Source organism: Caloenas nicobarica, chromosome 12 (genome assembly GCF_036013445.1).
Source record: "Caloenas nicobarica isolate bCalNic1 chromosome 12, bCalNic1.hap1, whole genome shotgun sequence".
NCBI lineage: Eukaryota > Metazoa > Chordata > Aves > Columbiformes > Columbidae > Caloenas > Caloenas nicobarica.
The window spans coordinates 14,977,377-14,993,027 of record NC_088256.1 but is presented as its reverse complement, the minus strand read 5'-3'; the positions used below and the strand labels follow the sequence as shown (position 1 = coordinate 14,993,027).

Sequence of the window (15,651 nt, the reverse complement as noted above, 5' to 3'; positions counted from 1 at the left end):
CAAACCAGAGCAAAAACCCAATCACAAACTTATTGAATATTCTTTAGGAAAGCAGGGTGATTTGCTAGGACATTTCCTCACTAGTGATTCACACATTATTTCTATTTATAAATTTGTAGGCATCTCTATCCTCGTCTCTGGTTTCCCAATGAATTATGTTTTTGGGATCCTCCAAGCTGGATGTGTGGCATTTGTCCTCCTTCGGTATTTCTGAATCAGCTTCTTCTATTTGTCGCTGAATAATTTAGTATTAGCAGTTTCATTTGGTGTACTTATCTGTTTGAAGATTTATTACAGTAATCTTTGGAGGCAGCGTTATGTGGTAGCTCATTTGTCTGGGTTTTAGTCCCATGAATCTTACAGTGGTATTAGCTTCAGATCACTCATCCTGTTTTGTGAAGGGAAAAAAAAAAAACCCTAATCAAAACACATTTATTACAACACTTATTTTTCCTGGTTTTGTAGTCTTTTATTTTGGCCTGGAATAAACTCTCTTTTGTCTGAAGTGACTGAAATGTGATTTTGCTCTGTTTTCTTGTCCAAGTCATTGATTCTTCAAGAAACACAAACAAGAATAAAAAGAGTAATATAGGATTGCTGGTCTCAGAAGCTCTGGAGTGGCACTGTGTATTACTCGGTGCCACAGGTACATCAGTTAATAACCGAGACAAACAGGATGTACCAGTCTGTTGTCACACACAGGTTAAACAGGGCTTGTACAACACACGTATATACAACACACACGATAAAAGCACTTCTGTTACGAACAGGTAGTAGCAGGTGTCAAATTTACAAGAAAAGAGAGTAAATTACATCCAGAATAGTGGAAATATTTTGTGTATATCATAATTGGTTCACCATTGCTTGACACAAGCATATTATTTAAAGATTAAGTACTACAGTCTGTGGTTGCATATTAGCTGTACTCAGTATTCCTAAATCCAGTAAGAACCCCTGGTTTAATTAGAAGAATTCAGCTCAGTGAACATCATGGGCTCAAAAGGCTCATAAAAATTAAACTACATGCTACTCCCCTCAAGTGGGTAGATTGAATAACATGTAGTTTAATCTTTATGAAACTTTGAGCCCATGATTTCCACTTATGTTTTCCTCCAGTCCTTTTGGGCTGCGTTACATCAAATTGTAGGGTTATTCTGAAGCCTGCTGTGAAGTCCGTGAGGCTCTGTCTGTACAAGAAGGGAAAATGAACATATTATATCTACTTTGAGATAAAAGGTGTCATGCTTATGTAAACTCTCACTCTATATCAAAATACCATGTCGTATATGTTCAAAAGGCTTCTGGAACAAAATAAACACATTATACACTACAAGTATTCTCACATCCATGCTTTTGCAATTGTTGACCTATCTCATGAAAATTTCAGTTATCAGAAGAAATTTAGAACATTGAATAGTATATAGAAATATATCCTTGAATGCAGTAAATTCTGCATTCCAGATTTTTTGGGGAAAAGAAACGTAACTCTGAAGTTATTTGTCTTAACATACTACTTTCTAATCTCTCTGCAGAGAGAAAAGCAGTAAGGCAAATAAGAGACTAAATGTTTACACTTTGCTTAGTCTGTCTAGGTGTATAAATCTCTAAAAGCATGTTCTTGTACATAAAATGCTGGCAGACCCTGTGTTGCTTTGTATGTCCTATTTGCAAACAATCTGTCTCTAACACATCCAGAACAGTCCTGGTAATGAGAGTAGCCAAGTGCTCTTAATCCTCCTTGACAGATACTTTATCCTGTTTCTTCACCTTTTATGCAAATAATTGTGTGATTGCAAAATCACCAATGCATCTCTTCTGGAGGCCTGACGTGTTAATACAGCAATTTTACAGCAAAAGTAATTAGAGAGGTATATATAAAATACATATGTGTGGCTATATGGATATAAAGAAAGAGGGCATGCGAAGTTGTAATTTGAGATATGCCTACTAATTTTTACAGACCAAAATCTCCCACCATTCCTTAGGCAGTGTAAGAAAAACAAAAGTGTTAATGAACAATGAACATTTATATTCTTCTAAAAAAGGCAGCAAATAGGCATTACCCAATGTGAGTACCAGCTACGTAAACCAGGCATATATACATTATGCTCCCCAGGTATATCTGTCAATTAAGCGATTTCAACTAGAAATAAGGAAAAATCCGGAGGGCTTCTTTAAATTGGGTCAATTATGGAGGAAAAGGATAGGAAGAGAAATGTGGACATCTTCTTGGCGCTGTTGTCCAGATACAGCTGTAAAATATCTAATGACCACTCTCTATCGTTTCTAGATTGGTGAAAATGTAAAGAAAATAGAAGGCTGGTTTGTTAAGAGTCTTTACAACCCATTTAAAATGACTTTTTTTTCTTGTGAGATTTTTCTATGAAAAATTCAGTCAAGTTATTTACCTGCAGGACAGAAGGTAAATCCTTAGGGCATGATCACTTTTGTTCTTCATCAAAGCTGCATGTAAATCTGTATTCTGAACTGTATTGACTGTATATATTCTAATTGGATGGGTATTAAATACTTTTTTTTTCCTGAATTACTGAGACAATTTTCCAGTATATTAAATTGAAGTGACAAGACGACTCCAATACCAACAATAAATTGAGAAGTTCAGACAAAAATTCATCTTGGACCATTAAAGATATCTGAAGATGTAAGAATTTCACTGGAATTCCAGCAAAAGTAAAGAATAAAATTGAAAATTCACCCAACAATGTTATTTCAGAACATTAAAGACATCAAGATACATGAATAACAATTTCACTGCAATTCTAGGAAAACCATTAGGTTAGCTGTAGTATTTAAAAGAGCTACAGAGCGAGAGCTTTTGGATGTCCAGATGTCATCATTGCTGACTGTATTCAAGATACGCCTTTAGTACTGATGTTTAGAGTTTAACTAACTCAAAAATAATTTTATAAATGTATCCACTATTAAACGGCTTCATAATCTTTTAGTAATTTGGAAAACTCTCACTATGTGCCTTTAAATATTATTTGTTGAGAGATGAAAATCAATAAGGTAGTAACCATATTTAAACATACTAGTCTCTCTTCCTCTTTCTGTTAAGCTAAATTTAGAGCCTGCCTGGCATAAAAGCACATACAAGCAGAAATGTGATCTGTTTGTTACCTTGCCATATCTGTATTTTGGTTGCAACAGCTAATAGATGACTTCATGGATCACAACATTATTTTATCAGCAGACAATTAATTTTAGGTATTTAGAACCACACATAAGAAACATTTTGAAATGTCGTCCAGTTACTATTTGAAGATAATTTTTGTAACAGAAATCAGAAGCTTAACATTTTATAGACACTATTGCCAAGCTAAATACACAGCTGGAGTTCTTTTATTATGACATTTTGTTACATATCCTTAAAAAACCCACCCTTCCTGTATGAACTACTGGAACCCTATTTACAATTGACATGATTATGAAAAACACAGATGTTAAAAATGTTGCTGGATAAAAGAATTACTGATCTGTTTTCTTCTTCCTGCATCTACAAACGTCCTATTAAAAGAAAGAGAGATACTGTATTAAAGCTTTGGGGGTAGGGGGAAGGAATAAAAGAATTGTGGAAAAGACATTTCCTCCAAAGACCTGAGAGGTAAAAATAATGGGCTTTCAGAAAATAGATGTTTTTAACAGAAGGGAACATGCGTGTCATATGATGTTAAAAAAACCCCTCAATTTTGTATGAGTTATTCTGATAAGCTGCAATTTTTTCGAAGCATGGCTCACAGATTTTTAGACTTTTTCTGAAAGGTGTTGAAGCACTTCATAATTCTCAACACAGTTTAAGGTGTCCTCAGAGTTTATATTTGTGTGAGACCATGAGTGGTAAGTAGAAAAATCAGTATCAGATGACAAAGCTCTTAGGTTGTTCTCCGTGACTACAACCCATCCTCCTGCAGCCATGAAAAGCTAGCCAAAATTGAAATCAGCTATAGTAATCTCAGCTCTCGCAGAGGTTACTTTAGAATTATTTGTTCAGAGGATGTACAAAAATCATTGTTTCTGAATTAGGTTTTAGTTATTCCAGACCAGGGCGAGTTTATTCTCCTTGTGTGTGTGCAATTTGGCATCTGGACCCCAAGTCACTTTTTAGAAGAGGAAGGTCTCTTACTAGCAACTACAATTTCTCCTTCATGTTCCCTGTCCAACAAAGCTTTTAGCAGCAAATATAATAAAATGCTAATTTCTATATACTCTATGCTTCTTCTATTTACAAAGTAGTTTTACATTTTATTATATTCCATTGTACAACTTTACATAGTACCATTATCATTTCAATTCATAGTTCAGCAATTCAATACATACTTAGATAACTGCCTTTCCATGTCCTGTTATACATTTAGCTTAAAAAAAAAAAGTAGAAAACAAGCACAGTGGTGCAATGTCCAGGCACTTTCAATGTTGCTCAGCAAAATAAGCAAGCACCCTGTTTGAAAGCATGGCAACTTTTTTTGGAAAAAAAAAAATTGAATCTTTGCTCATCATGGATTCTTTTAAACATCTTTTTTACAGTTCCAAGTATTCCTGAGAAAGCTCTGTAAGATATGACTGATATGTTTATATTTCAGCAGTGGGTCTGAGTGAACAGTAACTTCCATCACTAGATGTTCCGCTGATTGCACAGAAGACATGCAGGGAGTCGTGCATCCACGGCGAATGCATTGTATCTTCATGGTAGATCTAGAGAAAACAAAATAGTCACAAATTCAGTAAAAGTGTCAGTTCATTATTCTAATCAGGCTGTTTGAAAAGGTATGCAAAAGAGATATCCAACCTTGTCTTCAAAGCTGTTTCGCAAAGGCAGCATAATAAAAATGAGAAAGAAGAGTAATTTAGAAATTTCTGTAGCATTCATATATACACTGTCCTGTGCATTATAAGATGATTTTTAATTACAGCTATCCAGTATAGGAAAGAAACAATTATCTATATAGCAATTTTTTACTATATCTTAGCAGTAACAGAATTTTAACTATTTCTTTGGTACACATTCGGAGTACGTGCAGCTAAATACAGCAAACACTCACTATGTCCATGCCACATGGTGAGATTTTGTAATTTATAACCTGAAGGATGGTCTTACAGCACTGGTGGAGCTGCTCTAGAGCCAACTGTGTATTTGTTTTTCACCCTGTGGTTCACCAGTCAACAAGTTCATTAGCCTGAATTTACATTAGTGAGATTGAGATCACTGGCCATCATAAACAGTTTCTGGACATCCAGTTTTCCACCACTCTCTGACGCTTCCTGTAACTGTTCAGCTGCAGTTTTACCATTTTTTTGTGTTTACGTTTTCCCAACTTACAAGATCTGTAGACAGGTCACAGGCTGACCCAGTGAGTTACCCATCTGCCCTGCCATCTCACACCAAGTACACTGCCTGTGTTGTTCTGCAGCACTGACAATATTTAGAAAAGCATATGTTATTTACAACGACAACCCTAAATTAATGCAATACGCTTTTTATGTTTGACTGAGTAATTTTGCAGAAGAGGAAAACGTGTTCCATTAAGTGTAATTTGTTAGATACTTATGTCATTTGATAGCAATACAAAGTTCAAGTCAGCAGTTATCTACATAATTTGTATAACCGTAAAGAACAGTGCTCATAAATGTGATCTTTCAAGCTGCCTTTTGATCTAATACAAGAAGAAAGTGAAAAGTATATCCTTCCCAGTGAGCCATTCACATTGACATTTCAGTTGCTGTAATATTTTGCACGTTAACCAAAGACATGACAGTGGATTTGTAAATCTATCGAGATAACAGGGAGTGTGATTTAACAATGCTTCTTTGTTCTAAGATAACCTTAACTATTGTACTGCGACAGTGCAGAACTGAGTGATTTGGTTTTGATTTGACTGTCGCAGAATTCAGAAACCAGAAATGTTCCGACAGCTGCATGCAAACTAAATGTCTTGGAAAGGTTTACTTTTGAACAATTTAGAGTAAGCAGGTGGCAACTCCTATGAACGAACATTGCTGAGTGAAATTTGTATACATGGTGGGTAATGTACATGAAAAAAATTAGTGTGCCGAATGTGCGAAATTAATAGTTTGCACACTGAGAAAATGGTGGTCATGAGCAGAATAGTAGAGAAATCTAACAAAAGGGGGTGAAGCAGTCACTCTCAAATGGATCCTCTCTTATACTCCTGCAACAAAATTCAGCCCCACCATGAGACTGCACATACCGTTTCCCCAAAATTATATTGTAATCTTCCAAAACAAGACTTCATTTGATTCCAATAAACATTATTTTATCGTAAATAAACTTAACTTACAAATATCAATCTGGTGCAGTTGTATTATTTTGCCACTTGCATATTTTTGCATTAGTGTGAAAAACTGCTCACCTTATTGTGGAATCTACATACACATTTTTAGTGATTTAAAGTGTTGCATTTTTAATTAATAGTCACACATGGACTGTTGAGTAACCGGGAGATTCTGAAAACATTCTTCTGAATTTCAAGTACTGTGAACCACAATGCAGCCTGTACTGTTCATTTTACGTGCTTGATACTGTAAATCTACACTGAACTTCCTTTTGTCATAATCCTGGCAAAATTAAAGAGCAGAGGTACAGAGATCACTTCAGAAAGCCAGTTTTCATCTAATTTCACTGCACAATTCCAGATAGATGTGCAGCTGTTCTTTGGATCTCTCACATCTCTGATGCTACTATTCAATCTATTTTCCTAGAAAGACTCAAGAAAACGTTAAGATATAGGTCAGATAAATGAGCACAAATGTTTTAACAGTGCATATAAATAGTGTATTGGCATCAGGCCAAAATTAAAATAAAACATCCTTTAGGGAAAAATAATAAAAAAAGGAAATTAAGCTAGACATAACTGAGGAAATGGAAATTTTTGGCAGAGAACTTCAACCTGTGACTTATCACAGGATTCTTACAATGTAGAAAACATGAGGAAAAAATGTGGCATAGGATTTCTGATGACCAGAGCAGCCAGTAAACTAATGGTTTGTGCCAGCAAAGACTCCAACCTGAAGCACTCTGTACACCAACACCAAACTGAGACCTTCCATCAACAGAAGCTGCTTTTAAGAATCCACCAAGTGTTTAGTTTATTTTTCATGTTCAGTTACTTGCCTTATGCTAATATATTTAGCTAAATAACATGAAAAGTGATCAAGTTTTCAATTGGTTTTCAGTGAGTTTTCAGCATTAGCTAGTTTTCAAGCACAGAGAACCACCTCTGTGGGCTCCTGAGATGCAATACATGCCTGTTCGTGGATGATGTCAGAAAGCTCTTTCACCATATCCCGGAAATTTGATTTTAGCCCCTCATGGTACTCCACTTGATCCTCCTTAATGAGTCGCTCGTTGAGCTCCAGAGCAATTCCACAAGCTTGTATAAACTTCCTGGGGAGGAAAGGAATGAACTTTGGGCATTTGAATAACCCGGTCTTCTACCAAAACAAACAACCGAACAGGCAGGCAAATCTTTCTTTTTTCTCTCTCTCCTCCCTTTTCTCCAATATTTGGGACAAGTCACATTCTAGGAGCATTGCTGGCACAGTGGATCAGGGAATGGGGAGGGACCGCGACACAGGATTGCGCTTTCTGCTGGAGCTCCTTCCAGCCTGGACCCTCAGCAGATGGGACACACACCCCCGCAGTGCAACACGGTGTTCTCGCACCTTCTCTTCAGCCTGTTATGGTTACTCAGTTTATTTCACATGCATATTTCTCTCTTTTTATAGAATATAATGAAAATACAAGCATGACTGGGATTTTTTTGCATGAAATAGAGATAGTGTTCGTCCTTCTGGTTGCACTGCAAGGCTAGAAAGTAAACCAGCCTTTCCACTGTCCTGCATCCATGCATGGGATTGCAGGGATTGTCCTCTTATTTGTTTCATGGTTTGCTAGGTTACTCAATATAGTGAAGGAAAATAGGATTGGCCCCAATGCTGCTCCTTCCATACAGTCACCAATGGACAAAACAGGGGTCACTAGCACCCAGTAATGAATGCAGGAGCTGGTGGGCAACTGGTTTCTCCTGAGGCATCCAAAAAGTAATGTGGTGGGACCATCTGATTATATCTCAGGAGACACTTTCACGTGGGGGGTAAAACCTACCCTAAGGGACAGGAGTTGTAAAAATACCTGTGCGAGTCGTGTAGTTTCAAAAATTAGCAAAAGAAACAAGAATGATCATCACCCATAAACTGGAAAGGGATTTGCTTTAAAATATTCAAGTTCATCATTATCAAGGAAAAATGTCCCTTTGGAAAGACTGGGAAACAATGCAGAATATGAAAGATCCCTGAACATAAGGTTTTCAAACACACTTTCTTCACACTAGAACCTCAAATACCCACATAAACCATTGATGCAAGCAGTCAAGCAAATCTTCCTATGGAGATCACAGCCCTAAGCATGGGAACTCTTGACATATATAGTTACACTGACTTTTTTCATATGTCAGAGCACCCACAGATCTTTATAAGATCCAACCTGCATCTTTATAAGGCACATCTGAGCATTCAGCATCTGCTGAATTTGGAGACAGACAAAACATAAGCAAAGCAGGTACCATGTTCCAGCCAGCTGGCAGGTTTTTATCACATTAGAAATCCTACCTGAACATTTCTTTTAACTCATTCACCTTCTTAGTGGGATATTTGCTGGACTGGCTGTCACTTAAGAAAGCTCTGGCATAGGCCAAGGGACCAGCATTAACCTAGAACCAAAGACGAAAGAAATAATTTATGCTGGAACTTCTGTTGACTTGCTAAAAGCACTTATGAAGGCTATATATATATATTTTTTTTTTTTTACAAAAACAATTAGCATATTATTTGAATGCTACCACCTCTGCATTACTCATGTCACCGGAGGCACCTGAAGTTTCAAAACTTGAGTCTTTGTTTTTCTATCTAGTTTTTTGAATACCAAAATATAAATGGAGATTAGAAGAGAGATTCAACTCGTTTCCTCATGCTTTCATCTTATTTCTGTTTGAAAAAGCAGTATGGTCTGAGTCCTAAGGTCATTTATCCAGCTTGAGAAAGATCAAGTTCACAAAAAGGCAATTTGTGCCTGATATTTACAGAATAATCTTTAAGAATTAAGTGTATTTCAGGATTCACTCATGGCCAACTAGTGTATAATTACACTTAGACTTGACAATGTAAACATCACAGGACAAAATACTAATTACCATGAGCCACCTGCTAACGTACCACTGCAAGTGGCAGGGCAAGCTGTGCCAGCAGGTTGACTGCTGCCGTGCTGCAAACAAGGTAGTTAATGATTTCTGGAGAGTAAATGTGTTATGCTGAGATGACTCACTCAGAGATGTGTAAATAAATGTAATTTTGAAGGGACATCAAGCCTTACCTGCACAGAAACACAGCCTTGCAATTTGAGTTGCAGCTGTATCATGTCAACATCACCAGCAGAGCAGAGTTTCTGCAGCTCTGCTGTCTTGTCTTTTATTTCATCAGTAGCGACATCAATTGGTTTTAAATTAACCTGATGTTCATAATTAACTGGAATTCTCTTCTTTACATATGGAAAGGAGTTCAAAGCTAGCAGAAACAGCAAAGGAAGTTTATAGATTGAAAAGTCATGCAGCGAATAGGAGTACTCTTCATAGAACATATACAAGCAGATCCTTGCCCTCAGGATTTTACTCAGTGTTTGTGAAATCCTGAACGCGCCTATCATTACCAGTATGACTTATTAATTTGTAAAAATTTGCACATAGAAATATAAGGTAAATTCCCCCTCCCAACAATCACAATTCTGATTAAGTAGCTCAGAAAATTTCTGACTCTTTAGGGATATTTTCATGAACTAAGATAGTTTAAAAATAGTTCCTGATACATACTGTCTCATGTTCAGATGCTTGTACTTACTAGTTAGAATGGTCCTTTTTTTACACTGTTCTTCTACACTGCCATGCTTCTTTCCAGATAAAGTGTAAGGAGTTTCAAACACAAATCTGTTGATGTTATGATTTCTTTCAAATTCAGTCTTTCTTTCAGAGATTTCTTTGTCTTCGAAATAGGGCTTCACATAAGTCACTTGAATATGGGCATACTTAGGATCAAGGTCTTTAATGTTGACCTGTGAAATAACAGGGTTACTCACTAGAGGAACCAATGTTAATAACTTAATGTACAGTTGGTTAATTAATCTATAGGGATCTGTTTTAAACTGATTCCCTGCTGATCCAGCCCCACTGCATGCAGGTCGATGACACAGAAAACGTTCCCCTTGAACTTAGCTGTGATGTCTAGACCATCTGCTAGCAGACAGACAAGACAAGGAGGTGTAGCACAAGAAACATCTCATCTGGTGCCAAACAAGCTGCATCTGGAACAGAGAGCCATCCATATTGCCTCACCCATCAATGTAGCATCTGCCTGAGCTACTTGGTCCTTCTAATATTGGTTCCAGGCCATGCGCTAGTGTTCATCCAGTACTGGGCCACGGCAAGCAAATCTGTGGGCTTGCACAAAACAAGCTTTGGGATCACCAGTATCACCGTTGGTAACCCAGACATATCCATGGTTGCATCCCCTTTGGTAACCCAGATGTATGTGAACATCCCTTGCAGGGAGCATTAATGGATATTCCATAGAAAAAGGAAGGAGCTACAGCTATAAGGCCACAAAGGATTTTCTTTTAGACATGCAGTGTCAAAGCAACAAATAACTCCGCTTCAAATCATCTGCTCCTCTGCGCTGGGTCCAACTGCCTCCCAAGACCAGGGCTCCGTGAGATGTGGATTGCAATTTTCCATTCATACTTCCCAATTCAGTTATTTCCACCTTGGAGCCAGATCAGCGCCAAAACTTATCAAGCTGTGCAACATGTCCATACAGAAGCATGAGGGTGTGAGGGGCAATTGGAAGCGAGGTGCCTGTAGGACGCTAAAATATGGGGCTTGCTCCTCTCTTTTCTACTGGCAGAAGGAAGGGACGATGTTATCTCCCAGCTTCGGCTCCATAGAGCAAAGCTCATCCTTCTGTGCTCCATTTGCACAGTGCTTAGAGCAGTGCAGCCCCCGGCCCTGAACAGTATTAAAATACAATCGATATTTTTGCCACATTTGTCAGTGCCTTCTCTAGTATAAGACTCTGATGTTCACTGCTAATAGCATTTTGTTAGCTTGTTCATGCAGTGTAACTCCACCTTGTTAGAATCCTGGATAATTTTTACAGTCTCCGACCCGAACTTTTCACCATAAAGTTTAAGAAGTCTGAAGGAGATCTCTGAGAGGCCTGTCAGCTTGGGTTCCTTATAGATGTATTCCTTCCCATCTTCTTCTTCAAAGAACGTCTAGAATTAATCACAAACAAGTAGTGAGGAATAGCTGGGTTTCTTTGCTGGGAAAACTTTATTTTAGATTTGCTACTTTGAAAGCAAGTTTCTACTAACATTTCAGAAAGTCAAGAAGGTTTGGCTATGGCTTGCATAAAGTCTCATTGAACGTGGCCTGTCTTAATGGGCTCCTTCAAAAATCGTGTGAAAAAAAGAAACAAAAAAACCCACCACAACAAAATTCCTCAACCAACACAAACACATCATTGCTGAGCACAAAGACTTGAGTATGACCAGTGAGAAATCTAAACAATGTGGAAGAGGGGTTTGGCCAGCAGCTGACTTTTAGGAAGGTTGGAAAGAAGCAAGGAGGAGAAAAAACACAAAAACAAGGCCCAGAGAAGGAGCAGCAAGACACATATATTGAAGAAGCCCTGATAGTAGAGCCACATGAACAGTCTAAAGAGAAGGATTTTGTGTAGGTTGAAAGGGACTCCAGGCAATAAATAAAGAAATGTGTTTCCTCTGCTTTGATTCCTCTTGTATTCAGGGAAGTGGAACTCTGTGTATTTGCTGTAAATGGAGACAAACTTGCATTAAAGGTCGTGCCTGCATCACCAGACCTTCCTGTAACAGAAATAGCAGGAAAGCTTCATGCTTTGGTAAGCTGTTCCACTCAAAAGTTGTTAAAACTCTGTGTAGCTGGCATACAAAACTGTCTAAAGTGCAAAAGCATGGGTTGTCAGGATATGTTAAACAGCTTAATTTTAGGGGCTGATCTAGTTATTTTTACAGCTTCTAGAAAACTAAGCTAGCAGTTGTTCCCTTTTATCTATTATATGTTTGCTGCACCCAAAGGCAATGCTCAGATACTTTGTGTGTAATGGCTGTGGTTGTCGAAGGCACAAACCTGAGATGGTTTCAAGGGATTCATCATCTCCCCTAAAAGAAGGAACCGGGAAAGGCACAGCTAATATTTACATAGCATTTTCTAAAGAGGAGTCCTGCATCACCCCATCGTTATGGGTCCACAAGCAGAAGCAGATAGTTCAGAGACACAAAGGAGATCAGAGGTAACACACTTTATTAGATTAACTGGTATAGCTGCAAAACGAAACAAAATAAAAACCAAACCACAACTGCTTTCAGGCTCAGAAGACTTCATCAGATATAAGATCATGCTCCTTCTTGGGATTCTGAAGTCCAAATCTTGTCCATTTTTCCACCTACCTCAGCTAACAAAAAATACTATCTATCTCTACAAGTATGTAACCGACATCAATACGTATTTTGTCTCCAGTTTCTCTAATAACCTTTTACTCCACTAATATCTAGAAGGGAGCCGCAATTGTCTGCAGAAAAAGATGTGTAACAACTACTGTTTGTATGCTGTGGTTATATACTGTTACTGGTTATATACTATACACACTAAATTGTGTTTGTGTAACTTATAATAACTATAACTAAAAAAAAAACCCTTGTGTTTTCTGAACTCACTGAGCCATTTCCTAACTGCTTAGTTGTTCCGTGAAAAGCCCACCAGCAGAATCATAAACTTTGTAAGATATCAAGCACTCCAGGAGAGAGACACAAACCGTCACCTCAAGGGTGCAATACTGAAACACTCACGTAGACATGGCAGTGGCTGCACCAGAAGTGGCGGCAGGTTTTTCACCTCCAGATCTGTCAGAGCAGTAGCTTTAGGGGCCAGAAACTAGGTGACTGGTGAGCTGGTGTATATACTTACTTGTCCGTAAAAGGCCACTCTGAAAAATGTTCCAAGAAGTCTCCTCCTTGTGTGCATTACTTCCAGTATCTTAGCATATGCTCCATGAAGCGTTCTGTACAGCTGAGTAAGTTTCTGGAAATCAAATCTTGACATCATTAAAGCAGAATTTTTCAAGCATGAAATTCTAGCTAACACTGGAAGCTACTGAGATATCTGAACACAAGCCTTTGGAGAATTCAAGCTCGAATTTCTAAACAGGTTGAACTCATGCAGTTTTCTGTGAAAAACCTCAATCTTAAGCACGTGCTCAGTTTCAGGTCCAAAAGGCACCACGGACTTCAATAAGACCACTATCCTTAGGGGGAAGGCTGAGGCTACCATCTCAGCATGCCCTGACTGAGCCTGTAAGGGTAGAGCAGCTTGCAGTACTTTACCCAGAAATTATTTTTTTTTTAAATTAAAACCAGCTTTATGATGCAAAAAATAGATCAAGGCTTCCCCTAGCTTCAATTATATAGTTGGATGATGTTCTGATGTGGAGGGGGTCACGGGAGAGGGAAGAAAAGAGGATCGCTGCTCAGCAGTCCAGCAACATCCCCAGCAAAGCTCAGGTCACAGCACACGTTGGGAAGGAGCAAGGGGAGGGCTGGGACCAAATTCCTTCCTTCCTGTCCACTTGCTCCTGAATTACCTGCAGATCTGGTCCTTTCTTTGAACAGTTCTCACTCTGTTTTTAACCCTTGCAATGCTCAAACATCAAAAAGAATCTGGCTTTGATGAGCATATGGGAGGATGACAGCTTTACTTTAGGGGAAGGTGGGGATTATTTACTAAATATGAGTCTTTGGTGTCTTTAGCTTTTATAATTACTGTCCAGAACATTGCTTTCACTGATTTGTTTTAAGGACCAGCAATGAAGCACAGTGTGTACTTTATGGACACCAATTCGTTGACTCATAACTTCAAAAATAAAAAGGCCGCCTGTTTTATGTTTAGCGATACAGGGAATTACCTGATAGATTCAAACTAGTTGAAAATGCGTACCTCAAATTCACGCCGCTTTTCATAAATAGGAATGATCAGTTTGGAAACTTCAGAAATAGTTTCGTAACGCTCTGCTTTCCATAGGCCATCTACACATTGCTCCAGCAGCTCCACCAGGACTTCCTACAAGAGCAGGCAAACGTGTGTTGTTAATAACAGTCAAAGCTAGAAAAGAAAACCATTTTAACTCCAGATACTTTAACGGGTCTCAGTATAAGTAGCCACAGTTACATAAGTTTAAACCCTGTGTGCTCCTGGCCTTTCCAAAGGTATTCCAAATTTCTGGGGGGAAAAAAAAAAAAAGGACAAGTTATTTTTTAAAAGTGAATTCATTCTTAATAAATCATTACCACAATAGCCAGCAAGTATGTCTTGGTTATTTAGCTGCCTCCCCAGGAGAATGCCAAAACTCTGGGAAGGTACGGAGGTGACAGAACTGAAGTCAGAGGTACATGTCTAAGAAACATGTCCAAGGAACACGTGTGCAATAGCAGTGGGATTTGATGCTAAGGATCATCGAGCCTAATCTTGATGGATGGGCAACTGGGCAGCTGGGCTGCAGGGCCACCTCGCACAGCCACGTGGCCCACCTAATGCAGTTGTACAGGGATGGTGCAGAAGTAACTGTGAGACCTTGTGGCTCACGGGCGGATCCACCCACTTCCCCAGTGCTCTGCTATGGTTTCTGGATTGTTCTGCTGATGTGGTGCCCTGCAGCACAGCCCAAACTCAAGGGCAACCTAAGCTGACCTTTCGCTTGGCAGAGCTTGATTGCATTCTGTCCCTGTGCTGACAGAATTAGCATTTGCATAACGTGGCAGGCAAAGATTGTGGTGTAGCTTTTTCAGTCTCAGTGCCAGAAAAACCTTTCAAAGGAATCAAGAATTTGCACCAGTTTTAACATACGTGACTTGTACACCGAAAATCCTTCAACGCAGTTTTCTCATGGGAAATTGCCGTGGAACAGTCTTCCTTACAGATGTCAGTTCACAAGTATAATTTGTTAGAGATCACATGAACAAAGTCTAAAACTAAATCCTAATCAGCTATCAAATATCCTGTAGTCTGTACTACCAGACCTCACCTCACTGTAATGTACGTCCATCATCCCACCATCTTCTTTCATTGCACCTTCTTCATCAATGTTGGGAGTGATTTTCCTAAAGGCAGTGCAGCCACTGGGGAAGAGTTCTGTAGCAGACAAAAGCAAATGGATTAGTGGAATAATATATCTCAAATGTGTCATGCTTTAACAGCCAGGAAAGCAGTCTAGGTGATAGAAAAGTCCTACAAGTAGTAGGGGACCTGACTCCCGTTTTTGCTACTGATTTGCTCTGTGAGGCTGAACACATCAGAACTTCCCCAGCTATTTGCCATAGGAGTCATTCCTAGTATGTAACGAACATCAAGCACAGCATATTTCCCAGTGTGCACTCTGGAAGTCATCTTTGACCAGCCTAACTGACTACAATGAAATGAAAGTCGGGAGGGAAGGACAAGGGTATGTTTTTGCACAGAAGATACAATGAGAAGGCTATTA

At 38.7% G+C, this 15,651-nt stretch overlaps 1 protein-coding gene across 6 annotated transcripts in view; it reads right to left on the bottom strand.

Annotated features, from left to right (window-relative positions):
• Window positions 1-485: 485 nt before the first annotated feature.
• DOCK11 (dedicator of cytokinesis 11) overlaps window positions 486-15,651 on the bottom strand; it is an 87,799-nt gene continuing 72,633 nt past the window's right edge. For 5 of the 6 annotated variants that reach the window (XM_065643639.1, XM_065643642.1, XM_065643640.1 and 2 more), the window contains 9 exons: window positions 15,196-15,302; window positions 14,112-14,234; window positions 13,086-13,199; window positions 11,210-11,356; window positions 9,928-10,138; window positions 9,407-9,597; window positions 8,647-8,747; window positions 7,285-7,423; window positions 486-4,713 (listed from right to left, as the gene is read on the bottom strand). In XM_065643639.1, coding sequence (XP_065499711.1) covers window positions 4,591-4,713; window positions 7,285-7,423; window positions 8,647-8,747; window positions 9,407-9,597; window positions 9,928-10,138; window positions 11,210-11,356; window positions 13,086-13,199; window positions 14,112-14,234; window positions 15,196-15,302 — 1,256 coding nt within the window. In that variant the 3' untranslated portion in view covers window positions 486-4,590. The remainder of the gene's footprint in view (window positions 4,714-7,284; window positions 7,424-8,646; window positions 8,748-9,406; window positions 9,598-9,927; window positions 10,139-11,209; window positions 11,357-13,085; window positions 13,200-14,111; window positions 14,235-15,195; window positions 15,303-15,651) is intronic. The other variant, XM_065643643.1, reaches the window with a different exon arrangement.